Source organism: Melopsittacus undulatus, chromosome 10 (genome assembly GCF_012275295.1).
Source record: "Melopsittacus undulatus isolate bMelUnd1 chromosome 10, bMelUnd1.mat.Z, whole genome shotgun sequence".
NCBI lineage: Eukaryota > Metazoa > Chordata > Aves > Psittaciformes > Psittaculidae > Melopsittacus > Melopsittacus undulatus.
The window spans coordinates 25,198,163-25,225,884 of NC_047536.1; the positions used below are offsets into that span (position 1 = coordinate 25,198,163).

A 27,722-nucleotide genomic window follows, 5' to 3' on the forward strand; every position below is an offset into this window, starting at 1 on the left:
AGGTGGATTGCAGTCAGTAGTGCCCCTTGCTGTTCTTTAAGCTTCCATGGGATGCTCATTCAAGGGCAGTGGTAGGCTGGTGAGAGGACCCCACCAACAAGTAGATGCAATTATCTCTTCAAGCCTCAGGTCACCACGGCTGTTTCCTTAGGTTTGGCTTTTATCTGCCCCAAAATCAGAAAAGCAGCAGTGGACTGTGATAGGCACAATAATCACCAGAATCTGGTCATGCTCTGGAAGACATGCTTTTTCTCTCTGTTCCCTTTCAAACAGCCTCTCCTCCCTTTCTCCCTGCATCTTAAGCACCCGTGTCTACAGGGGTATTAATTACTTGTGACAGAAAGTCACCATCCAAATCAAAAGGTTTTGAAGCCACAGCTGTTTGGCTAAAACCCACATACAAAACAGAATCAATGGCACAGCTTCATGCTCCTGACCATTTTATGGCCTCAGTTAAACGTCTGGAAGCAGACATGTGCATGTGTGAAGGACACACAGTGCATTTTAGGAACCTGCAACCCAAGTGTATAAAATAATCACCGGTGTAAACCACTCTGCCATCAGCAGCCATTATTTCTCTCTGCAAAGCAAAACGAAGAGCAGGGGACTGAGTTCCTCCTCTTGCTCAGCGGACGCCCAAGCCCTCTCCTTGTGCACAAGCAGTCCAGACACCAGCATTCAATCACCAGAGAGTGGCAGAAGGTGGCAGCCACTGCAATTAAATACTTAAAACAAGGAAGAATAAAGGGAGAAGGGGCATCCCAGAGCTAAGCTAGCAACGGGCAGAGTTCAGCTAGAGCTAAATAATGACAAGAAAAGACCATAAAGCATCTTGGAATAGATCCTGATGAACTTCTCCTATTATATTCCCAAATCACCAGTTGCTAAACACTGCACTGTATGCAGAGGATGCAGCTGTAAACATCCATCTTCCATTACAAAGTCTCTTGATTTTTCCCAGGGCTGAAATCAACTCACTTAGCATCTCCCATCACTTCTCACCAGCACTAGAGCACTGTGATGGTGGGTATATGTTTATGGAGGGCCACATTAGCTCTGCACATCTCACTAGATGCATCTTTTTCCTTTAGAGGAATGTCTGTGTTTTCATATCACAAGTACAGAAACTGGCTTGAGGCATTGTGCGTGATGAATATAACCCCTCTGCTAATAGCTTAGCCATGGAGGGCCTCTCCTCTGCCCATCCATTCCAACCTGGCTGAATGGCTTTACCTGTCTGGTTTTGCAGAGACCTGAAGCTGCCCTACAATCCTACAGCTAAAGCTAAACCCTGACACACTTCTCTGGCTCTTCTGGCTTGCCAGATGACTTCCAATTTCTGCTTTCTGTCTCCCTCCAGTGGCAAGTACTAAAGGACAAGAGAGTACGAAGGCACTAAAGGACAAGGTTGGGTGAGAGCACCGGCAGGGGTATGGTGGAGATCAGTCATGGTGTAGACCCGGCTGCCATCAGCCACTACAATCGTATGCCAAACGTGGTGCAGAGCAGGCACGAGCAAGGGAGCTGTTACAGTGGAAAGGCAGGATCTTTTGATACTGACTGAGGAGATTACGGAAGAGAAAAGCAAATGCTCCCAGTTTAGCTTGTCATTTACCCTGGGTATCCCACTGCAGCATTATCTAAATGAATCAAAAACTGACTGCAGTTTGCTTGAGTCGTTACCTCACGACTGACTCTTCAACCAAGCTGTATCTTCAACATACAGTTTAAGTCTGAAGAAAGCAGGAGACACTCCCATTTCTCCTGACAGTTTGCTCTACCATCTAATGACTTTCCCCTTTAAATAATAAAACAACCCAGTGCTGTCAAATTCTTCTCCTAGCCAGCAATCCCAGTATTATCAATCCAGTAGAGTGGCCATGTCTTAGCTTGGAAATACCCTTAACATCCTCTAGTTACATGAAGCCATAGTATCAGAAAACAGGCTTGATATCCCCCATGATGCTTCAAAACAACATATTATATAAAAACATTCATCATTTCTAGGTGTAGTCCATGTTGCATGGAAAACCTCCAAGCAGCATTTTTCCCTTTATGATGAATATGATGCAATGAATAGTTAAAAATGTTGTTGAACTTGAAGCCATGCTCAAAAGCAGCATTCAGTCTTTGAACCCCTTGTGCTTGATGGCAGTGCTGTCTTGGGATCACAATTCTGAAATGTGGAAGGGTTTGACAAGTGCATTGTCACAATTCAGAGCATGCATTCAAGAAACCTGACCTATGGGGACTGTTGGGGACATGTGCCTGAAAACAGGCAACATTCCCTCCCATTTGTCCCTGTGACCTATCCCTGAGCCACAGGCTGTTAGCCTGGCACAGTGGCTGCAATCTCAGAGCAAATGTCTATTCACCAAGAGGGTGTTTTCCCACTAGAAGACACCTGCCTGTTCTGTCTGAAAGGACACCATTTTGCAGCCAAGGGTGAATGGCTCAGTTCAAGGTCATCTGCATGTTAAGGCTTTAGCTGATACCCTAATTGCACTGGTGGAAACCACTAGCATAAACAGACTGCATTAGTGTAAACTGGGATTATCACAGGCTCTCCAAGAAGCCCTGGCACTACAACAGGATGTTCTGTAGATGTACCAGTGTGAAAGCCTTAAAATAAACAGAGCATAAACAGAGCTCATCAGAGTCCTTCACTGGAGATGCCTCATTGCAGATAAGAGAAAACAAAGTAGTAGAACTTCCCTTCAAGACTAAGGGGAAGCGTGTTAGATCTTGATCTGCACAGTGACCCTGCTCTGTGGCCTGTGTTTATCTGCGTGGGCATTACACCACCATTTCTTAGGGGAGCATTGCTAAGGACAGCACATGGGCTTTCCATGTTGGAATAACAACACACATTGATTTTACAGTTCGGACTGAGTGAAGCAGCCCAAATGCCTTTCTAGGTGAACAAAGATTGATCAAACATTTTGCGTTATCTGCGGCAGAATCTCACAGATGTTTCCTCACAGAAACCTTAAGCAGAATACCAAATGTTTCAAAATCACATACAAAGCTGGTCCAGAGCCAAACCTTTATGATGTTGTTTTGTGTTTGCCTATAGTATTGCCTGTGCCTGTCAAATCCGCTTCCTGTTTTGGATATTAGATCTTGTGATGGAGAGCTTCCAAATACTAGCCAGGTCCAAAGTAAGCTGTGCTCTGCAAAAATAATACTGATAATATCAGAAGAAGTATAAATGCTCAGATGAATAATTGTCTCTTTATTATTTCCTGGCTTGCAAGCTTACATGTGTTCATAGGAGGGGGCAGTTTTAAAAAACATGTGCTAAATTCCTGCTGGCCAAAGACACCAAAGCCTCTGTTACTCTCACAGTCTTTACATCTTTGTTGGATATCAAAGTGATATCCAACAAAGTGTGCATTTAAGACCCGTCCCCATCTCTTTTGATATTCTTACAATGGGCTTTGGAGTAGGTGCCTGTGTTAGGAAACTGCTTGTGGAGTACGATTCAGAAAGAAGCATGCTGGGGGTGGGGGGGTACCAAGTCTTATAAAGAAAGACTGTGATAGTCAGATGGGAAAGTCATGTGTGTGAATGTGAATACCCATAACAAACAAATAGCTGGCAATTTAAACACCAGACCCACAGCCAGTGCCTTCTTGGCTTTAGTCTTAATCTTTGGGAAAAATACTTCCAGATTTGCAATCTGGATTTATATTAGGGCTGGGTTGACAGGAAATAAAAAAGGTTGTAAAATACAATAGCATAAAAGTATTGGAGTAGTTGGGGGGAAAAAAAACACACCAAAAAAGTGGACAAAAGTTGTATAGTGATTTCTAAATCAAATTGAGTTCTCTGGCCATTTCTTTAACACTGAAGTTGCAGCCTCAATGCTACAAAGTGGTGACGAGGACAATGTTTGTAAGACACTGAATTCACATCAAGTGCACACCTAATTTAGAGCAGCTGTTGCCTTAATTTGGTTTTCAACCAGTAGGATGATATTAATCAAAATAGGACAGAAGAAACATGGGAGTTTGAAGCAAGCCTCTAGCCCTTCCACCAGAGGAAGAGCAGGATCTCCAAGATGCAGGTAAAACAGCAGTATCACATTGTGTCTCTGTCTCTTGCTCTCTCCTTGGGTTCTACAGGAAAATGATGGCAAAAAGAAATGGTGGCAACCCTGGAAGAACCACACTTTGGTTATGTTAAAAGCCAGTGAGCCATTACCAGTAGGAAAGATGATGTAGAAATGGAAACAACGCATCCTGGAGACGTGTCTCTGCACACAGCCACAACCCAAAGGAACAAAAACCCCGCTGCTCTCCAGTAGCTACACCAAGAGCCACCCTCATTTAAGGGGGGTGTATGTATTTTAGCAAGATGTGTACAATTTTCCACTATATCCCTCCCAAACATTACCGCTGTCCAGCATACTTCAATGTACATGGAAAATTATTTTCTTCCCAGATGTTCCTATGTAGAGCTCAATAACAGCCTTAAACTGTATTAATATTACATTAGAATACTAACAAGGAGAATACAAACATTAACTGTATGTTCCATTACACTATAGTTAACTTGAACTAAATTGTTAAGCATATGCACTAAGATGTCCAACAGCGCACACACCATTCACAGGCAGTTCCTTTGGATTTTGAGTAGTGTCTTTCTAAATCCTCTACACAGCTCTGAACTCCACTGGGTATTTTTAGGTTGTTTTAGCGATTTGAACTGGTGGTTACCACCTCTTTGAAGCTAAACGTGAAGAGAAGGGTGACCCAGGGCACACAGGAAAGCACAGGTGGGATATTTGCCACTTGGCAAGAACCTTCCCTTATCTCTATCTGAAATGATCATCGTCCGTTTATTTTTTTCCTGATAGGTTCAGAGATGCTCAAAACAGCACTTTTGAGCTGGGATGGTGGAAAAGTAAGTGGAGATGGAGCAGCAGCAAAGGTAGAAGCCCTCGCCTGCTTTCTCTGCTCAGTTTCCCAGCCTGGAGAGCCATTCATTTGCTGCAGCAGATCACATCCTGATCAATTCAGAAGCTGACTAGTAAATGAACCTCCTGTTATGATCGCTGCCAGTGACTGAACAGGCAAGAAAAAAAATAAGTAAATCCAACTGTTACAAAAGGGGTTTTAACTTGCTCCGAGAAGGATTTGAGTCACAGCTGAACTGAAAAGATGGTGTAAATCAGTTCTCCTAAATCAGCATTGCTTCTTCAACTGAGCTTGATGGTACCAGTTGTTTGTGTCTTGGGATGAAAGCCTTTGCCAGGCCTGTCAGTAGCGCCGTGAGCAGGAGCTGGTGCTCATCTTCACACTGTACATGGTCTCTGTGGCCTTTTAAAGAAAAATTAAACTTTTGCCAAAGTAATCTGGGGACTGTTTAGTGCCGTGTTTGACACATTAGTGTGAACACCCCCCTCCTTCAGGGGGTCGTGGGGCAGGTTTCATTTAGATGATTTAATTCATACCCTTTTACTACCTATAAATCACCTCTAGAATCCTAGACTGTGATTATCAGTGACTGAGTCAGCAAAAGCTTTTATGACAGCCTCGGTTAACATACAGTTACTCCCTTGAGCCTGTAGTTCTTAAGAAGTTCCATTATGCGATTGATTTAATTGTCTGGGTTACAAACACTGCTCAGCAGTCCCCGTTTCCTAGAAAATACAAAAGCTTCATTTCAACTGACTTTTTTTTTCACTCCCCCCGTGGTTCAGGATGTTTTATGACAATGAACTGGAGGTTTTGCCAGTCTGCCTTGTGCTTTGCTTTGTACAGTGCTGTGGTGTCCACGTCAGAAGCACTTTGCTGGTTTGTGATTATTCTGAATCACAAGATTTCTGCTTTGACTCTCACTTGGTTGTGCCAGCTTTTATTTCTTTTTCAGGGTCATCTTATTCGTTCCAAGCCCAACAAAATCCTTCTGGATGACAGCTGTTATTTATATGCAGGTACGTTTTTCTTACTACTGATAAAGTGTTTCTTGGTATTGAAGAGCATAACTTTGCAAACAAGACATTTTCAACGTCCTTTAGGATCATTGTTGTAGTGGATTAGCAAGAATGTAAGACTTAAAATGTTTTGTTCATGAACTGTTGACAATTCATTAACTTGAAAATGAGAACTAAATGGAGTAAAATGGGAAAATATTAATCCCCCTTAAAGTTTCACTGGCTTTCAGAGCAAGACTGCAAGACCAGTAAGAATGTCTGTTGGAACCATCCCCTATACTTAAAAGATCTGCAGATACCTCTGAGAATAATTATAGCCCCAAATTCCAGCTAATTTGGTATTCCTCCCCCCCCCCCTCAGATAACAGTAGTTGTCAAATATTTTCCCAGCTTGGATTGTTTCCCTGCACCACTGAATTGCTCTGTGCCATCAATGCAGAAGAACCATTTGTTCTGCCAAATACTGTTGGGACTGGGGAGGCTGCTGGCTACGTGCACTTTGGTCTCCTCCAGCTGCCTGCTTCGGTAGTTCACAGATCAATCCTGCAGGTAAATCGTTATACATTCGGGGAGGAATTGTTTTCCCCTAATTCTGCTGCATGTTTGCAGTTAAATCAAGTGCTGCTGAATGCCCTTTGTCTTAATTTTTGTTATAAACCCAAAATTTCCTTTCTTGCTTTAAGGAATACAGCCTCAGCACCTCAACTTGAACTTGGAGGTATTTCTCAGCCTTATAAAAATCTGAATCACACACCTTAAGAACTGTTGTCCCGGCTTCTCCAGCTTCACCACACAGAGGCCTGAATAAGAGATACATTTAATTCCCTTTAGCTGGCTGCTTTGCTCTACTACCAAGGATATGAAGGGAATTTCCTCTGATCTACAGCCACTCTTTGTCTGCTTCCTTTTCATTCAGTCTTAACAAAGAGTTAAAATCTGTTACTTTCAGGTAGTCCCATCCCTGGCAGTGTTCAAGGCCAGGTTGGACACAGGGGCTTGGAGCAAGCTGCTCTGATGGAAAGTGTCCCTGCCCCTGGCAGGGGGTTGGAGCAGATGAGCTTTAAGGTCCCTTCCAACCCAGACCAGTCTGGGATTACCCCTTCCTTCATGGGGGACTGTTCCAGTTCTAAATAACTCCTCCATGAGTATTTCAGACACATGGTCTTATTGCTGGCAGCCTCCCCTACGCTAAATTCTCTCTGGTGCCTGGAGCAGCTGCTTGTTCCTCCAGCTTGGGCCTTTGAGATGTAAATAATGTAATCCGACTTCAAGAGGCAAGGAAATATTAGCAGAATTTAATGTAAATATTGTATAAATCACCCCAAAATAGCATGGCCATGGGATGAGCCAAAGACAGTAACTGAAAGTTAAACAGACTAAGTAAATATAGACTAAATATATTCCCCTCCTGTAATTGCCACTGGAATGGATCCAGACAGGAAATAGGTTAAAATGCAGTCTTGTGGCAGTGATATTAAAAAGCCGTTGGCCCGCTTGGTGACATTTAAAATGAATTTTATGTACTCTATACATTTTTAATACCTGCTGAGTTAAATATTATCAAATCTATAAAAAGGTTATGGAAAAAATGCCTGGTTTCACATGGGTGGACGCTGCCTGGAACTCTCTCTGTGGGTTTTGTGTAAGAGAAGTGTTTGAAAGGAAACATGAAAGGGAAAAACAAAAATCCCCACACTGCAGTTCTGGAGAACTTGTCCAGAAGGCATCATCCTTCAAGGCAACAGAACTTGCAGGACACAAACCTCAGTGGGGGCCAAGGAATGAGATGTATTAACTCCATCCCTCACACAGGCAAACAGAGAAAAAGCAACTTGACTGCCCAGCATAACTCAGTGCAGCTTCTGGTTCAGGGTAGTGTAAGCATAAAGAACCCTTTTCTTGTAGAGATGCATTGTTTAGCAAGTCCCTAGCCCTGCTGTAGCAAGCATGATTAACAGTAGTTTTGTACGTAGGTACCAGAAGCTGGAAGCAGCCCTGGCTCACCTAGAACAGTCCTGGGATACAGGTGCATGTCCCAGTGTCCCAAAGACTATTTTTAATGACTTAATTTCAAAAGTTTTTAAAATATTAATTTTAAAATTACTTTGGCCCAACCACAAACAGGATGGGATCCCCAGGCCTCCCTCCCCATCCTGTGCCAAAGCAAGAAGTAGGTGTCTGTGATCCCTCTACCCCAGACTCAGCTCAGCTACCCAGCAGAGATCAAACCAGAAGCTACAGATAAAATCCAGCACACACAAAGGGAACCAGAATGGGTCTGGTCTAACATAAGCCTCAGCTTCTCCAGCTGGATCTGTGTTTGTATCATTTATGTGCTCACATTTTCATCATGAAAGGATGGGGAAAGCCCAAGAAGGTGAGCAACTCCTGTTGTGCAATCCCTTTTCACGAGAACTTCTGAACCAGCTGTGGCAGATTAACCAAAACCTTATTTCTTTGCAGAAATATCCTCAGCCTATGGGGCAGGAGAGGAAAATTATTGTGAAATGCAGAAAGTGGGATTACTCTGATCTGTCTTGTGTGACCTCCTTTGCTGCTTCTGCCACTCCTTCAGTCCATGGCAGCGGTGGCCAATCGGCCCCGGGACATCTCTGGACTCCTTACAGGAGTGGTTACAAGATAGGGTGCTCCTCTGACCAAAACATGACACAACTGCAAGTTCAAAACTCAGCAGCTAAGAGGCTTTAACACCTCAAAGTTAACTGAAGGCTGTCGAGACTGAGACGTATAAAGCAGCAGGAAGGAAAATTGCAGGAGAAATGTGGGTGCAGCAAGTCTCACTTGAGTTTCATTCTGCCTTCCAACATCACAGATTTTGTCAGCTTTAGTAAATGCTGTCCCAGATGCAGGAGGAGGTATTTGCAAACACCCACCAACACAGGCTCCCCATAATAAGTGGGAAGCTTGTATCCCCCAAATAACTTTTCTCTCTATAGCTGTGGTAAGGGACTAGGCTAATTCACGCCCCCAGGCTACATTTAGCCCTGGTGCTATAAAGGCTGCACTTAGAGCATCCTGTCAGATTTCTCTCCAGGTCACCATTCTCCATGAGTTCCCAGCAGAAGACTTTGGTGCCTTTTAACTCAAGCAGCGTACAGCAGCCTGACAAAGCACTACACCCTTTATCCAGAAAGCACCATCCAAGAATGTGATAGACGTGAGTCCAGGACTCCTGTATGATTTAAAGATGCACACACTGCGAATTGTGGTACTTGTGCATGGCACTGTACTAGCTCCTCTACTCAACCTGAACAAATTGCATCCAGCACCATATAAGACACCATAAAGTTCTGTATCAGCACATCAGAGGTGCGTGCCCATCACTACCACTCCATGTAAACACCTTCAAAGAGCCAATACTGCCCAGCAAGATAATCCATAAGCAGTGTTTTGCATAAGTCCATCTTCCACCTATGGACTGAGCCCTTGGCAAAGCCCTGGTGATGCGCCTGTTGCCAGTCCCCAGTTCAGACAGTACCAAAACATGGCAAAAGATGACATTGCTTTCATTTGCTCCCAGTGAAAATGCAGAAGTCAGCAAAGGCCTTTCCTGCAGTGAGGTTCACCGGCTGGAAACCTCACAGGCAGGTTTTTCCTTGACAGAGCATGTTGGTTTTCGACAATCCATAAACCACCAACTCCAACAAGCAGCAGAGCAGACCACCCGTGTCCTCCCCTCCCAAGTCTGCCACGCAGTTCATAGCAATCTATTGCCCAGAGGGCACTGGCTGTCACCAAGTCTGTGCTAGTCTGCTGGGGATTTCACCCCCAGGGCTGGGTGGCCACAGCAAAAGAGCTTACTAACTCACCTGCTGCTTATGTCAGCTTCCACTGCACCATTCTCCGGTAGTAGCAGCCCAGCTCCAAGGAGGAAATGAGAAGGAAATCGCCTGAGGATGTGTATTAGCTTGTGCTTAATCGTCAATCTCCTACTCAAAGTGCTGGGCCCACAGCTGTAGCAATGTAAGCTCTAATTCCTGCAGAACAACCTAGAGAGGCACCTCCCTGGCTTTATGCTGCTTCTGGAGCCTGGCATCAGGTCCTCTGTGACGCTGCTCCACCTCCTGCTCAGAAAGCAGCTGGGGAGTGTGAGATGTGGGAACATGGAACTTGGGAGCCCCAGAGTTTCAGTTCTCTGGTTATACACTGAGGTAACCCTCAGCAACCCACCCAGCCCTGTGCTGCTTTGCTGGTTTTGAGGGGTTGGTCAGGGTACCTGCAGTGTGAAGGACCCAGCACCTAGCAGAGTTTTACAGCACTCTGCAGACACACACTGCCAAGTGCAGGGGTGTTTCTGTCTGAAGTGGCTTAAATGATGCCAGGATATACTTCAAGTGTAGTCACCTAAATCCACCGAGGTCAACCTCTGGTGTCTGGAACTGTCTCCTGAAATACCTGCTGCTTTGTCACAGAGAGGGGACTGTAAAGCTAAATGCATGAGTCATTGTGGACCGCTGGGTCAGGATGGCCACAGAGGCAATAAGAACATCAGACAACTGCACTCTGCTTGCTTCAGGCTATGTAGTGGTCAGCACAAGTGGGTGGCAGCTGTGAAGACCAAATTCCATCCTTGCTGCTCAGCCCAGGCTTATTTGTGTTTAGTAAGGGTCCCACATACTGATTTCTGACACCATCTGCTACTCCAAAGGAAGTTTTGGGATCTCCTCTTTAATTGATTGCTTCCAGGTCTCATACCAAGACACTTCAGGGCAACTGAAAGTGGTGGCAGTGGGTCCTGAAGGAACAAAAATTCTGCTCATTATGGGGCTAAGAAATGCTGTGAGCTCAACAGGAACGATCCCAGCGCAAGCTCTGTGAAACACAGAAGAGGGAGAATAATTTCTGTGGCAAATACAGCTCACAATCCATTGCCTTGTGTAGCTCCTGAGCTTCTACTCTAGAGAATACAGCTCTTAGCTAAAGGGAAGGAAATAATAACATACATTGGGAACAGCAAGAGATTTTGTTATGGAACTGAAAGCAGAAAAAAAGAAAAGCCTTGTTTTTATTTTGTATGTCTCAGAGGCAGCATCAGAGCTTTTCACTATTAGGTGTTGGATTGACTGTATTTTATTCTGCGTAATGAAACTTAAGCTGGTTTTCAGGTTTTGATTTTTGATACTTATCTCATTTGCTTTCCAGTTATTTCATATTAGATCTCCTTAATATGAGGTATTTCTTTTGAAACATGGTTTCTATGAAGTGCCTTCCAAATGAGAGCCAGCAGAAGGGGATGCTTTGAGACACAGCAAAATTGAATACGGTAATCAGTCATCAAAACTGAATTTTTCCTTTATCTGGGCTTGCTGCATTCAGTGAACAACAGAATTGAGCCTTAGGGCACAAAAATCAACTCATTTTAGCAAAATCCTAAATTTCAGAATTAGAACTGATTAATTTGAAGTGTTTCTACAGGATGGAGCCTGAAGACTTGATTTCAGAGCTCTGAAATTGGAACCTTTTGCCATTAGCTTCAGTGGTCAGACTGAGCCTGTATTGAAAATAACTCTTCACCAACACACCTAACAGTTTTTGGTACCAGATAGTGCTTTACACGGAGTGTCTCAAATGACCAAAGGCAGAACTCATTTATATATAAATCTCTTAAAACTATGATCAGTGGACCAGGGAACCAGACCAGCAAAGGAGAAGCCAATATAGAAAATAATGAGGTTCTGGTTTTCTTCTTCTCTTAAAAACCACCACATTCTAAGAATCAAGTATCACCACAAACCAGAATGAAAAATGTCTCTTCTCCCTCCTGCATTAAGCTTTCCATGAAGTCTTTAGCCAAAAAGACTCATGCCTAAACCTCATTGTTGGAACTCCATCTAAAACCTAGCACCAGATCTCTCCAGAGATCACTTCTGAAACAGGAAAAGGTGTAATCCATCACAGCTCAGCTTGACTTTATCTGCAGAGCAGCCAAGAGGGTGTGCTGGGTGGGATTTTTCACCATCAACACTGGTTGAGCCAAGAAATGTTTCCAAAGGCTGACGCTTGGACCGCTGGGCAGGGACCAGCACTGATTAAAGCCTGGTCACTCTGTTCCCAACTCTGCCACTGACATTACATAAACTGGGGCAAGTAATTTCCCATGGGTATCCAAGAAAAACTAGTGCTTGTAAGCTCTCTGTGACTGGCTTATATGGGAATGAATACTATGCACCCCTGATTACAGCTGAATCAAACAAATGAAGTAAATCAGTGCAAGTTCTTCAGGACCTCCTGAACCATATGGTATAGGCTGTGACTCTATTAGGTCTGTTTTCACGTGTATGAGTGCTGAGAAAAGGAACTGGAACAGAGTAATGATGTCACACACAAACTTTTGGAGCACTCAGTGTTCTCAGAAGTGTAAATAACACCATGAAACACCACATGGGATATGTCAGCTGCTTTAATAATAATAATAATAATAAATTTATTAAGTGGCAAGACACCACTCTGCTTTGTAAACCGATTTTACTCAATCACAGTCCCTCTACTGTTTTCCTCATTTAACATGAATACATCCTGCAATTTGTATGTGAAAGATATACGTAGAGATATGTTCTGGACCACTCTCGCCAATTTTACTGGTCAGAAAAACATTAAACATGCGGAAACAGCACCGTATTTTCCATAGGTCTTTCTCATTACATCTCTTTTGCTGCTAAGCTAAATTGTCACTGAATAAGCCAAGTCTACAGAAATTTTTCTCCTTGTCCTGTGTTCTGAGATGGAGTGAGGCCTGCAGAAACATCTGATAAAACCTCACATTTAATAAGTAATTCAGAAGGCTTCTTAAGCAATAGCTGCAATTGCTTTTTCAGACTAGCAAGAGCTTCTCATGCATTAATGCACTTAGTTAGATTTTGTGAGGAGCTCAGAGAATGTATCCTTTTCCTGACACAGTTAGTTGAGCCTGGACTCTGCACCACTCGTACTGTTCAGCAACTGTGCGCACCAATAATTTAAAAAAACACAAGTAATCAGGCTGTTTTTATCAGAAACAAGTAATAAATCTTATCATAACAGTAAAAAAAAAAAAGACATGGCAATTTCTGATGTGTGACATTTTCATTGCTTGAGAATGAATCAGTGCAAAGTGAGGTAACCCACGCACCCCATCACTTAGGGCTGGGGCGCATTAAACCAGGCGCCGCCGTTTGGAATCCCTCTCCATATCTTCAGTGTGAGATTCTCCATTGCACCCAAGAGGGGACACCATGTTCAGCAAAGGGTCTTCAGATGCCCCTCCAAACAGGGACAGCAACAAAGCCACGCCATAGCCAGTAGCTCGTTCACCCTAGAAATAAAAAGCAAACCCAAACAATTCACACTTCAGATTGTAGAATCTGAGTCTAGTTTTAGTTACCTCTCCCTCAATAAGAGCAGTGATGGTACATGGCCATAGACAGTACTCAGGGTCTCTGGCAGGCTTGCTCAGCTTCTGCTTCTGCATCCTTACTGCTACTGGAGTCTGTCCTGCTTAGATTCAATCAACATCTTGGTTGAGTCACGTGAGAATAGAGCTCCCACTGACTTGAGGGCAGATTTATGGTAGCACTGCTCAGGGCTGGGAATGCTCACTCCAGCAGAAGCACAGATTTGCAGCAGGAGCTAAGTAAGGGGGGAGTCAATTGGCTTGGCTTTTAGGAAAAAATAATACACACAAGTTCCATCAAAGGGAGGAGGGGAAACCCCCAAGAGGAAACAAACATTTTCTCTGCTGCAGGTCAGCAGGCAGGATGATCAGCTCTGGTCAATCATCTTAACAAAACAATGTGGGTGTAAATGGAAGGGTAGGATCATTGCCACAGGCAGAAAGCAGTCAAGTTGTTGAAGTTTACAATGACAACGATGTTGCTGATCAAAGCAACCATTAGAATATTTTCAAATCAAAATGAAAAACAGGAACAGATAAGGGAACCAAAACAAAGAAATTCCCAATCCAGATGAAGGGTCAACACTTTTCAAAAGAACTCTTCACCCAATTCTCTTTGAATTTGATGGCACAGAATTCAGAGTATCAGCAGGCCCATGCAGTTTCCTTTACCTAGTTTGCCTGCTAAGGAAAGGATCAGAAGTCACAGGAACATACTCACTGCATGAACAGGGGCAGCAATGTCTATATGGACCCAGACCCCAGGCCAGTCAAAGCCAATGTGAGAAGCAATGAAGAGCCCAGCACAGGAGCTTGGAGTATTGTCTCGGTCCTGCAGAAATAATAAGAATACAGTTGGTCTTGCAAGAAAAGGAAATGTCAATGTTTTTTATTCTTGCCTATTCCATCTTATAGAAAAGACAGTTGTGCAGATCTAGTTCAAACCTTAATGAATGGCCCTAAAACACAGTCTTGCAAACCAACAATGATGTACATCATTTGACTTAATCCCTTGTAGCAGCCTGGCCCTATTCAATAATAGCTATTTTGCAAAGCTCCGTTCTGCAGTGTTTTTGAAACTTAACTCACAAGTGCAGCAAAAGCATTTGCAGCAATTCCCAAGCCCCCTGTCCTCAATTTCCTGGTTTCTGCATTCCCAGTTACAGCCACTGCTGATTATACATGATCTGAGGAATACCAGTCTTTATTTGTTAAACCACCTCCATTCAGGAATTTAGCATTCATCTTAGGGCCATGCTTGAAGACCTAAAGATTAAACAAGCCACCTTGTTTAAATTTGACACTAAGTATCAGTGTAGTAACATACAGCTTGCAAAACCCCAGGTAAATGACCCTAAAGACCATAATTACATGGCCCATTTCTGTGAATACATCCCATATGGAAAGCTGTCAGCTAGTTACTGACAGGTCAGCACATTATCTAGAAACACAAATTTTTACATAGTAAATGAAATTTAAAAGAAAATAAATCTTACTGCCACCGAGTTTTTCATATCAGCTACAGCAGAGGTAAATTCGCTGAAGTGGAGCTCAGGGCAATACACAAGAGGATGGACCAAGTCTCCACAGTTTCTGCCAGCCTTAACACAAGCCTTCTCCCACTCTTCATTATTGGTAAGGACAGCAGCATGATACTTTCCTGTAGCAATTCCCTAGTGAAATAAGAAAATAATCAGGAAGGATTCACCTTAACTGTGCTAGGTACAGTAAAACTGTACTGCTCTCTCTCAGCACTAACAGCCAAGAAATAAATGTCTCAAAACTATTCCACAAGAAGTTAGCATTACAAATGTGGACAAAGACATTGTAGTTACTCTGACTCTTTTAACATCTCTGTAAATCCATTCTGCAGGGAAACAGTCTGGATTTGTGTCCTGGGTTCACGACAATTTGTTTGACCTATTCAAAACACTGTCCCACAGAAATGTTTCTTTACAGTTACTGAGCAAGCAAACTCTATCACTTTACAGAGGATACCCCAGCAATATGTGTCAATCACAAGAACAGTTTGAATTTAACATCCTCACTCCTTGGAAAAATTGCTTCCTTCCAAAGATACAAAACACAGGCACCACCATCACACCAGTGTTCCAGCAGGATAATGATGAGAGATTCTCAAAGGATTGATATTTACATCAATGAAGGCAACATCCATGCTTCTAAAATTTGCCACCATTTCTCTTCCTGATATGATGATAAATTTATTTTCTAGAAAATTAAACTACAAGAATCACTGCTCATCAACACAACCTATAAAACAGGAATAGATTTTAAACAACAGCAGCATTAATTTTGTACACTTACATCATTCTGTGTATGACTTACAACAGAAGCCATTTTATGGACAAGAAAATTCCTGATGACAATCATCAAATCAGTTCTGCTGATTATAAAGCTACTGACTTGCAAACATTGAGCACTGGATCGCTTACATCAGCTGCCAGTGTCATCAGGAAAATACAACTTTAAGTATGCAAAAGCAAAAAAAATGCATAAAGAACAAAAAACCTCCTGCTTGAGTAATGCAGTTATAAATGTCACACACTCATGGCCTATGTCACATGCACAGAGGATTAGTTTCCTAGGGTTGCTGCTGGCAACTTTCCCTTGCACAATTTTGGGAACCCACCATCAAGCACAACAGTTCACAACACCTACTTTCCCCCAGAGACTAGCAGGACAGAGGCAAAGCAGCGTATAATGTACAGACAGCAGAAGGATGCACCCTGTCTGCGAGCAGTTCTGTATCAGTACCTGAGCTCCAGTAAGAGTGGCCATATCAAGAATTATATCAGCTCCAAGATCTTTGCATGCGTAAGCCACTCCATCAGCCAGTATCAGTCTACCTTCTGCATCAGTGTTATTGATTTCCACAGTTCTAGGAAGAAGAGAGGACATTTAATACAACAGTGCTTCAGGCTGGAAGTTAAGTCATCTGTCTGGACTAGAATACTGGATGAAAAAGAAGACTCAAACTTAATGTGCTTTCCTATTTGGCTCCACAATTCTGGATGGCTCCTTATTCCCCAGCTGCAAGCATCCAGACAGAGCACACATGGAAAATTGTTCTAATAGCACTGTCCTCATGGTTGGGTCTTATTTATTAGGCCTGTATAACACCTACCATGTTGAGCCGGGATTTTACAAATTATTGCCACACAAAGAGGTATACTCTGCTTAAAGCAAGAAGAGAGACAGTGGCAGCCTGCCTCTGTGACCATATAGAATACAGATGGGGACAGAGAAAAACACCTAAACCTGAGTGCTTTAAGAAAACTTCAGCTCATAACATGCGTTTTGATATGTATTTACATACCCAACAGAAAACTCTAAGCACACTTGCATTAACTCACTACTATGGCTATTATCACTATTATCACTATTCAGGGAAGCAGATGAGGGACAGGCTCACAATCTGCATGGCACTCAGAAAAACAGAACCAAAAGCTGGCATTTACTCTCAATGTTTCTATGAAAAGGGTAGATATAATCTTACTTTCCAGAGTAAAGAACATGAATGTCATCAGGTCTTGTTGCACGTGGTCCGACTGCATTCTCAGCCAAACAAAAAACAGCATGAAGATTGTCTTTAAAACCCTGTAACAACCATAGGAAAGAAAGAGCTTTTGATTCACATCAAGCTAATTTATTTGGACTGAAATCAACGAGGGATCATGACTTTTTGACAGCAATGCCACTAATTACATGTGTGATTGGGAAATCTATGAGGAACATCTTCTATCTTGAAGCTGAGGCCATGAGCTATAGAAAGAAAGTGAGGAGGTAACATCTAATACTGGTTTTAGAGTTCTCGCTGAAGAGTGAATAAATGCCTATATGCATGTGACAGACAAATGGGGCAGTGACCTAGAAAAGCACTTGTTAATTAAGCAGTGATCAGTAGAACCTTCTCTTGGTGGCAAGGTATCCAAATTAAAACATCTGAAACATATGAAAACATCTGAAAACATATGAAATGTGCAGGTGCAACTGGAGGGAGTTGTTTAGTTAAACCTGATTCCCTGGGAAGAGCATGTTCAGCTCTTTACAGCCAGCTCCAGTAAGATCTTTCCCTGAGCTCACCAGGAAACTGCCAAGCTCACCAAAACCAAACCCTAAATTACTGAAGTAACAGTACCCCTGGTGTGAAAATCAGCAGAATGCATCTCCAGTGATGCAATGCTTCAATCACCTGATTTTAACACAACTCTAACACTGACTCACAACAGAGATCACAAACAACACATCCACACTGTGTAACTCCAACTTTCACAGCCAGAAAGGAAAGATCCAGCAACAGATGCTTTTAATGTGACAATTAAAAGGTTCGTGAGAGGACATTACACAGCCAGTGAGGATGCTTGGGGTTAATTTCCAAACTCTGATTTTTCCATTGTTTTTATTTAGTGTCCAATAACAACAAATATACAACTGGGGCCATTTGAGAAACTGAGCTCCTTGCCATAATTTCTGCCATGCTGGGGAAGCACCTACAGTAATAGTGGAAACTTATGGAAATAATAGATGCTAATATGCAGCCATTTGTGTAATGTATACTTTCCCTAAAAAAAACAACCCCAGGTGAACAGATTCCATTGCTGAGAATTTTCTTGGAAAGTAATTTTGATCATGGCAATTCTGGAATGTGGTGGAAACAACATGTCTCAGTGGATCTCCCACCTGCACACAGTTCACTGCCCTTCAGCATCCAACATGCACCACAGGTCAGATACAAGCTACCAGATCTATCCTTTCTCTTTCCATATAAAGCCTGGCTAAAACTGGGATACTGAGCCTTAAAACCATCAAATTCCTAGGGAAATCAGGGTCAGTTTTACTGTTAATCTCTTGATAGAAGTCCATAGATGAAGAAACCTGGACTTGCTGAATCAGCTCATGTTGTGAAGTCTAAAGGGTAAATGCATCAATCAAAACCATTCAAAATAACAGACAACTTCTAGAAGCCCGTGGGCAAACAGCACTGTTGATGAGATAACCTTCATCTATGACCTTTTGCTCTTCCAAAACAGTCTATGCAGCAAAAACCTTACTCTGTTCACAATCTCTCACTGGACTGCACCAAGTTTTCCTCCTCCAAGTGGTTAATCTACTGTCAAAAAAATGAAAACCCGCTTCCAGTATGAGCTGCCCTGTCCTGAATCCCTTCTGTCCATAATTTTTCAAAAGCAGAATTCACTGTCTTAACATGAGGCTCAAGAAGGATATTGAAAACTCTAACTGAATGTTTTTCTCTTCTCCCTTGTGTTGGAAAGTTCACAATGGATAAAATGCATCTTTCTAGGAAAAAATCACTTGCTTCATTTTACTGTCCAAAGCCTTTTTAAATCATGTTTTAAAACTTGAACAGCATTTAGGCAGCTGCTTTCTGAAGCTGGTTAATAACCTCTACCCCTCTTCCCCCTAAGCTTTCTATCCCACGTTTCCAGCTTCAGTCTCTGTGACAAAGCACAGCCAATATAAAACTCTTCTAGTTTTATACTATTAAGAGCATTAAAACAAAAAGTCTTGAACCAGTAACATTGACAAATTCTTGCCACTGCTCATCTAAATACATTTTCTGCCTGGATTTCACTTACAGGTCTTCTTACCCGGGGTTGTAAAATAAAGCAGTGACAGAATTCTTCTGTTTTTACATATAAAGGAGCAGATTTCTTGTGAGGTGTGACAGTCTGTCATGCTCAGGCTCAATTTGTCCAAACATATCAGTGCCAGTTTGTTCATTGTTCCAGCAATGGCATATGAAATGACAGATCACTTACTTTCTCACTTACTGATTGTGAATGCAACTTCTCTCAGTGCAGATAATCACACACAAAACTACTCTGGAAACAAATGAATCACTGAAAGAACGTACCACATCCATGGCTTTCCCAGACCCTCCCAAGCACTGCCCAAGTTCTAGCTCCTGTCCCTTGCAGACACAAGACCTAACTTTCTGAAGGACGAGGTTATGGAAAACAATTTTGCCTAAGATGCAGCTCACAAATCTGTTTTCAATTTGAAGTCTCTGCAGATAACTGAAGTTTACAACCTTTCCACATCAAACATGCTGCTAGGGCCAAGGCACAGAGCTAAACTGTTGAGAAATGGGAATTTGGCACTGACCATCCCCTGGACAAAGCTTCCATCAGATCTATGCATTAATCTGCAGCAGTAAATGTTCTTTGAACTTTGGATACTCCTTGGAGGCAACAGCTGCTCTGTCAGCAGGATTCAGTCACCGGATTTGTGGAGAGGGCAGAGTTTTATTGGCAGCAGCCACTTCTTTTCCCCAGCTCATACTGTTAAAGCACAACATGCTTTTTTTTAAATTCTTCATATTTCAATACCTGGCCTCTTCTCAGCTCCCATACTACTTTCTGACCACAGGAGCAAACCAACAAGCAGCTCCCCAAGAGCTGCCACTTCCCCAGCAGGGTTAATATTAGAACTGGCACAGGATTTGGAATATGGACAGACTTTATATCCCAGAGTCACTCATCCCTTTCTTTGCAAAGGTGATGACAGCTACCCCAAATCCCACAGTTTAAACAAAATCAGCACTGGATAAGTCAAGTATAAATCTGACTCAAGGAACCAGAAACCACTGAAGTTGCAGAACCAGAAACCCTGACATTTAAGAAAGACTCCTAAAAAAAAATAAATTGCACTCAAGGAATTTCTCACAATTCTCAAGATCCCAGTAAAGATCTAAAGTATTTTCCTGAAAGAGGGGCTCAAGATCACTAATAGCAGTGGCAGGCCAGAACTCCAGGATTAGACCGGCCTCCATATCCAGGAATATATCCAAAAGCCAGACTGCTCCCTGGCAATGCTGGGATAACATGATATCAATTAACACATTTTACTTACTTGCTTTACAGTGGCTTTGAAGGCACCCAAAATAGCAGCTGCTCCACCACAGTCTCGTTTCATTCCAGGCATCGTAGTCTGTTTAAAGACAGCCACAGGTTTGTATTTCTTTTATTCTTTAAAAGAGAATTTCACAGCAATGCCTGCTAAAAACTATCACGTTTCTGATGCTTCTGTACCTCTGGTTTTGACATTGCTAAGCTGTAGCAGAAACACACAACATGTGCATCTGCTTATTGTTGGCTTTTGCCATAGAACTGGAAAATACTAAACCTCTGCTGCTAATTTGTTAGAAAAGAAAAAGGTTGTTTACAACGTTCACCCTGAGGCCAACTCAAATGGGTTTTGGATCCATGTCCAAAATCAGGAATTAAAAAAATCTTTGTTTCTAGCTTTCTTCTAGCAGTGGGCAATACTTACAAGAGCAAAATACCAGGTAATTATTTAACTGCTCTACAAGTGTTCCTTGAATCCTATTTGGTCTTCTCCCCAATAGTTTGTGTCCATATGGATGAAAGTAGATAAAAGTTTTTACCCAAATAAACATGCTTTGGTTTCCTACATACATCAGCTGAATCATTCCCATCAGAAAACAACACCATAAGCAAAGACAACAGAAGAACAAGTGTTTATGTACCTTTCCCTTAATGCTGAGTCCTCCAGTGTCATACACAATACCTTTGCCCACCCATGCAATGGTCTGTGTAGCACCATCTGGAGTGTGACTGAGAACTGCCAGGGCTGGAGGATGCAGAGCTGCCTTGCCAACTCCGTAGATACCTGGAAAACATGGAATTAAACCACTTGTGGGGAATTAAAACTGCAGGGAGCAATCTGTGCCTATTTTCTTGGAATACTATGGCCAATAAAACTGTTTCAGAAATGTACAAATAAAACATTATAATGGAGATGGCAAAACACGTAATTAACTGCTAGGAAACAAAGCTGAATTTTCAACAAGATATACCTCCAAAGCCTCTTTCTTTCAGCTCCTCATCTCGAATAACGGTAGGAGTAATCCCAAGATCCTTGCCAACTTTTTTGATTTCCTTAATCAATAAAAGAAAAAGGATATTGTCAGTCACTTATATGAAGGACACATTTGTGTCTTTCCATACATATAGGTACCCACTTAAGGGTTTTGTATGATTTTTGCATGCATACACATACATACATTCACAATTCTGGGAGTGGTGCTGGCTTTTCAATTGCCTAATTCCACTGAGACATCCTTCATTTTCTATGGCATGAAACAGAAATTTGACCTTTAAGCTCCGCCAGTGAAAGAAATCTTTAGAGGTGAAGGCCAGCTGTTCACTCTATTGGATCATGATGCCATAGGATAAGAATATTTTCCAGATCTTCATGATAAAATTCATGTGGAAACATGTCAACTTTTGTCCTATAACTTCGGAAACTCTAATTGCCATCAATTAGACAATGGCTTAAGACAATGCTAGCACTGGCAAAGAAGCCAGTGTCATGACTGAATAAAGAACTCATGTCTTCTGACTCCTAGTGCCTTAACCCAAGCGTACACTCAGCCTCCTTCCAAGTTAGCAAAGTTCTACGAAATATTAAAGGCCAAAGAAACAGCCTCTGAATCCTTGGATAGGTTCTTTGATGTGCTTCCCACTGCTGACATACAGGTTTTGCTAAGAGATAACAACACTAATTCTTGATTAGTGCAGTCTAGACTTACAATTAGCAACTCTTACTCATCAGGTGTTATTACGTACCTCCAGAAAGTTATCGGTGTTCATCTCATTGCATGGGGTGTCCACAATTCGAGCAGCCAGCCTGACTCCTTCTGTAGCACTTGCCAGACACTATGAAAATAAGTGAAGACACGTGAGAACTAGCCTTGGTTTGGCTGGTTTTCTACATAGCTTTGCATTTAGTCTTATGCAGTGTACACCAGATGTGTGGCTCCTCTGGATCACATTAATGCTTAACTGCAACCAATCATAGGCAGCTGTATGGTATTAAATAATGTCAACCATGCTAACCATTATTTTTTGTATGTGTTAAGATTAAACTGTATTTCTCTGTGTTGTAATTTCTAAGCAACTGTATTCTTTCCCTCAGTGAAATGATATTGCAAAATTAGCAGCATTCTCCACTATCAAAGGGAGATCAAGAAGGCAATGTGAGGTGGAGAAAAGAAAGAGGAAGACAATTCAGGAAGTCACAATGATATTGTAGGCTGCTAAGGATGGACACCTGCAGAGATTATGTAATCTACAACATGGGAAACAGCAGTTTACTCACAGCAGGCAGAGCGGCTGAGTGCAATAAAGATTACTGCCATAAGACACTGTACATGGCAGACCCTTGGGGGATGTGGAATATTTTATATTTGTGTAAAACATGCGTGCATCTCACCTATTTCCTCATTCCTGAGGCAAAATGAACTGACCCCCACCTGGACTGAGTAAAAACCTATCTAGGCAAGAGTGGACAGAATGGTAAGAGTTGACAGTGAACAGGAAGCGGCCATGTCCTTAAAGAAGGAACCTCCTAGCAAAAAGGACAATGAGAGCACCAGGCACTAAGCTTCAACTTTTAACTCCTGTGAATCAATCACTTGAAATAAGACCAGGTGGTAGGAAATCTTGTTCAAGCTTTCCAGTAGCCACACTATACTGAAGACCACACACAGCTGATGGGAGAGTCAAGACAGCTTTTGAAGGAATCTCATATGTTGGGTAGTCATTTGTACTGAGGTATTTGAAGTTTGGCTTGGCCAGACTGGCCTAAGAACTCCATATAGGCTGTCTCCCAGCAGACTCAAACACTGGATTGCTTTGGAATGGTGCCTGATTGCCTACAATTACTTTTGATTGCTTTACTTCCCCTAAAGGCATAAGGGCCTCCTTGAGAGGCAAGTTAGCTTTGGGAAAGAGTGATTCACCATTAGGGCCATGCAGGTAAATGGAGGTTACCTACATGCTTACCCAAAAGCCAAGTCTGAGGGAAACAATATGACTTACAGAAATAAGCTGTGCATCGGTTCGGCTTCCAGGGTACTCAAGAGAACACGGATAATGACAGCCTTTATAAGTACCTTATAAAACTATGATAATCCTGCTAGTCCTCATCGTAAAATATCCTGGACAATGCAGTAGGTGCAAAATGCAACAACATGCCGAGGGAGAGGATTTTTAGCTAAAAAAAAAAAATAAATCCTACCACATGCTTCTTCATCCATGTTGTACATTAGCTGTCTGGTGCTGGCTGAATTCAAAGGGTGAACACTTATCTTGGAGGAAGCCAGTAACAGTTTTGACATTGACATTAAGGGCAAGAACAGGAGGTAGAAATAATTTCAGCTTTGTTTTTTAAGTTATAAATAACCCAACTGGTTTGGAATCCACCTATCCAAAGGAACTGGTTTTGACACCAGCTATGGTTTTCCTGATTTGAGGTATGAAAAAATTGAGTGACCAACAGTTATACTCATAGCACCTCTGTCACCTTCCTGAAAACTATCTGGCATCATTTGCTGTAGCCAAATCTGTTCATAGAATAAGGGCAAAGTATGGAAGAAAAGATACTGAAAGAAAAAAAAATACCCTAAAACTGCAATTCTGTGAATTTCAGATGCAGCAAAACTGTATCCTTTGCCAAATCCACTGCCAGAATTTGTAAATAATTTGTGCAACCTTGCAAACTGATCAGCTAAGTGAATGTCCATCTTTACTGAAACACAGAACCTGGAGCACTGAACAGGAGGTTGCCCAACAGCTTATATGCAAACCTTGGAATAGCTTTTAAGTCAGGATCTTGGAGAGTTATGACTTAGCACACTAGAAGTTACTGGATGTAGAGTTTCCTCTTTGTAATAGTCGGGTGCAAGGGAAACAGTCTTTGATTATCAGCTACTGAAAGGTGACTTAAATTATTTCACTGTTATGTATGGCTCATCGCTCAGCTATACGATTTCTTAGGGCCTTGTTTTTTTTGCTAGAAAAACTCATCCAGAGTTATATCAGATAAAAATAGCAGAGGCCATATGTGCTTCCATAATAAGCAAGTTTTGGTGACTTCACTGTGATATTCACCTTTACAGCTACAGACAAATTTTGCCTGGGTAAAAGAAAGTGAGAAGCCCACACACTAAAAGCAATGTAACATTAAAAGTTAAAAATACACTATTTGCATCTATGATAAACATGGCAAGGGAGACATGGTCTTTGTGCTATTTGTTTGGTGTTTTCCATCCCTGAAATCTAAATTTTGAGGAACATCCTCAGCCTTTTCTGCAGTAACATGTTCAATTCATGTTCAATCAGCTGTGAGCTGATCAATTTCAAAGAACTTTGATCTAGGATAGTTTATTACTTTAGATACAAAACCTACTTGTATGCAGCCTGAGACACATATTTGTGCATGCAACAAACTGAAAGAAAAAAAAAACAAAAGATATTTCAAGGAATAATAGAATAAAAAAAAAAGATGGAAAAGACCCAAAATCTTACTTTAAGTGTTGCCACTTCTATTGGTCCATTGTTTTGTCCAACCAAGAAAAACTCTACTGTTACAGTTTTCTTCTCTGTGCGTCTTGATGCACTGGACCGATGTGTGAACAATGGGAATGCCCTGGCCAACGCACAAGCAGAAGCGAAGACTTCAGACCGTTCACAGACCATCTGAAACACAAGCCAGAATACAAACAAGTCAAATACCATCAGGGATGTGGAAGACCCCATTTAAAAGGACCTGTGATATTACTGGTAAGAAGGTGAATAAAAAAATTAGGTGGGTGGGAAATAACTGATATCTGAATCAAGACATATGTTATGTTTTGCATGGATGGAGGTACAACCAGTACCACACCAAACTGACTCTGCTCATTTCCCCTATGGAATTACACTGCTGGACTTGGCTGTGCAGGAATTAGCACATCCTTGTAAGAGAGCTGGACTGCTTTAATTACACTAGTGCAATTAACACAGATTAGCCTACAGATCAAGACAACAAAAACCAGCCTGGGAATCATCAATATGTGCTCATAAAACAAATGAAACAGAGGGAAATTATATGAGAATGTGGCTAAGATTAACCCAAAAGCTTTTAACCATGTAGAACATTTTCCTGAAGTTCATTACAGAAATTACATATGGAAAGCAGTTATAGCTAAATATTTTCAAAGTTAACTATAGGGGAAAAATTACTAAGTAGAGTTATCACTCTTGCAAATAAGTTTTCTAATTGAAAGGCACAATTAGATTTTGTTACTGACTGCAAGAGTCCTCTCTAACAACCTCAAAATCTGACTTAATCTGGAGAAGCCATAGAAAAAAGTAACAAACTCATCAGGCTTATAGAGAAGATGACCAAAGCAGTCCAAGAGCTTGTCCTGCAGACGACTCACACTGGAACACTGGTTTGCATTAAGACTTTCAAAACTCACCGAATAACACAAAAGGGCACCATAAATGGGTGGTATGGACACAGCACCCTACATGCAGGCTATGCCAATCTTCTAAACCATGTGCTAACATCATACATCCTAGACTGAAAAAAGCCACTGGTGGTTTCTTTTGCATGGCTGCTTCTAGTTGAAAACATTCCATACACACCCAGCCTTAATTCCCTCCAACTGCTTGAGCATGCATAAGCTGTTATAGTTAGCTCTTGTTTACGTGTCAGTGCAAAACCACTTATAAATGTCAGTATAATTATATCTGTAAATCTTGCCCACCTCCAGTCTCCTTGGAGACAGCTTAAAATCACAAGAAGTGGAGAAAACACTTGACTAGACATTGCACCAGAAGCATTTTCAAACGGCCACTTACAACAATACATCTGTTGACACCTCCTGGAAGGCAATTTCTAACCAGGCGGGTGATGAACTGAGCTGCAGATGGACTGTTGTGCCGGCTGACCCTGGAAGGCAGAGCAGCCACAGTGGCGTAATTCAGGTAGAGAGGACAGCTGTCGGTGGGGTTTGGATTCAGAGTGCTTAAAGCAGATTGCCATATCTGAGGAGATAAAAAAAGGAGTTTAAGACAAAGAATTGCATCAGACTTTTCTTCCCATCTCATTCCCACTGTATTCTGGAACTCTTTACAGGATTTTAAGTGTTGGAACAAAGAAATTGTGGACAAGCTTTTAAATGCAATGGCCTCTTGAGTGAAAAGAAACAGGAAATATGACATATCTGTTTATTAACCAGAAAACGCTAATGCACTTTCCATTTGCAAGCGTCTCTTACAAGCCACAGGAACTAAAATGTAAAACCACACCATTTAACGCAAAGGCTGCCTCAGAGCTTCAAGTTGAGACAGTTTCACTAGTGATAAATAGGTGATTGATTTCTTGGTCCTCAGTTACTGCTTCACATTGTAATCTAATTAAAAACAAACACTAACAAAGAGGCTAAATACTGTTGTGCGAGACCAGGGAGTGCAGAACAACCTGACGCACACACAGCGGCCCAGCAGCCGCGACGTAGCCCGTTTATGTTGCCACCAGCCACCTGAGCCCCCAGCCCCGCAGAGCTGGCTCGGCCTCCCGCTGCCGGAGAACCGCAACCGCCAACTGCGGACCCCTCGTGAGGGAGCGGAGCCGCGGAGCCTCACCGGCGGCTGGGGAACGGCTGCGCGGGTCCCGCCGCAACAGGCTCCGGCCGCTGCCCGCCGCCGCTCCCAAGCCCGGCCCGCTGAGCGGGGACCGGCTCATGCCGCTTGATTTTCCCGTTAAGGGCCGTTCCGAGGGGCTCTCACGGGGTAAACCCTCGGGCTCTGGGGTCAGGGCCGGCCGCTCGCCGCGGCAGGCCCAGCGCCGCGCAGGCACCCGCAGGCCGGGAGAGCCCCCGCCTGCCCCGCACCACGCGGCCGCGGCCTCGAGGGACCCTGGGGGCAGTGCCGGGCGGGGGCCGCGCTCCCTCCGCGCTGGGGCCGCCGCATCAAGGGGGTGAAGGCGGGGACGGGGCCACCGCGCTCCCGCTGGGCCCGGCCTCACCTCCTCGGTGACCCGCGGCTGCAGCTTGCCCCGCAGCTGGGCCCAGGGCAGGCGGTGCAGGTTGTGGAGCTGACCCAGGACGAGCAGCGGGCGGCTCTGCGGGTCCGCCTCGCCCGCACTGGCCTGGAACTCCAGCTGCACGTTCGCCATCTTTCTGCCCCCGGACCGACCCGACCCGGTTCGGCGCGGCCCGACCGCGCAGCTCCGCCCCAGCGCCCGGCGCCGGCTCCGCGGGGCGGGCACCACAGCGGCGAGGGCGGCCCCCGGCGGCAGCGCCGGGCACCGCAGGCGGGCAGCGAGCCGGGGCGGGCGGGGCGCGGGACCCGGATGAGGCGGAGGGAGCGGGCGCGGCGCCGCGGAAGTGCGGAGCAGTGGGTCCCCTGCGGAAGCGCTCCTCGCAGCTGGGCTCCCGCACTCTGTGCTGGGAGCTGTGTCCTGGGAAAAGGCGTCGTGCCAGGGCTTTGTGTTTGACCCTGGTTTCGGAGTGCGCAAGGGAACATCAGGGGTTATAGAGGAAAAGGGTAATAA

General features: G+C 43.2%; 1 protein-coding gene across 1 annotated transcript; it reads right to left on the bottom strand.

The window, feature by feature from the left end:
* Positions 1–12,344: 12,344 nt before the first annotated feature.
* On the bottom strand, positions 12,345–27,431 carry NPEPL1 (aminopeptidase like 1). The gene is made up of 12 exons (XM_034067092.1): positions 27,195–27,431; positions 26,027–26,212; positions 24,707–24,877; positions 21,965–22,054; positions 21,193–21,274; positions 20,863–21,005; positions 20,226–20,303; positions 16,849–16,949; positions 16,107–16,230; positions 14,828–15,004; positions 14,053–14,163; positions 12,345–13,253 (listed from the first exon to the last, which is right to left on the bottom strand). Exons 1-12 carry the CDS (start codon positions 27,342–27,344, stop codon positions 13,095–13,097), a joined length of 1,572 nt encoding a protein of 523 aa, XP_033922983.1. The 5' UTR covers positions 27,345–27,431; the 3' UTR covers positions 12,345–13,094.
* Between the last annotated feature and the right edge of the window lie 291 nt (positions 27,432–27,722).

Bases quoted from the DNA above. Each gene is read 5' to 3' on its own strand.
- NPEPL1 (XM_034067092.1), bottom strand. From the start codon at position 27,344: ATGGCGAACGTGCAGCTGGAGTTCCAGGCCAGTGCGGGCGAGGCGGAC. The intron at 26,213-27,194 runs GTGAGGCCGGGC...TTATCTCCTCAG, and splicing joins AGCCGCGGGTCACCGAGGAG to ATATGGCAATCTGCTTTAAG. The intron at 20,304-20,862 runs GTACATAAACAC...GTCTTTAAACAG, and splicing joins GACTCAGCATTAAGGGAAAG to ACTACGATGCCTGGAATGAA.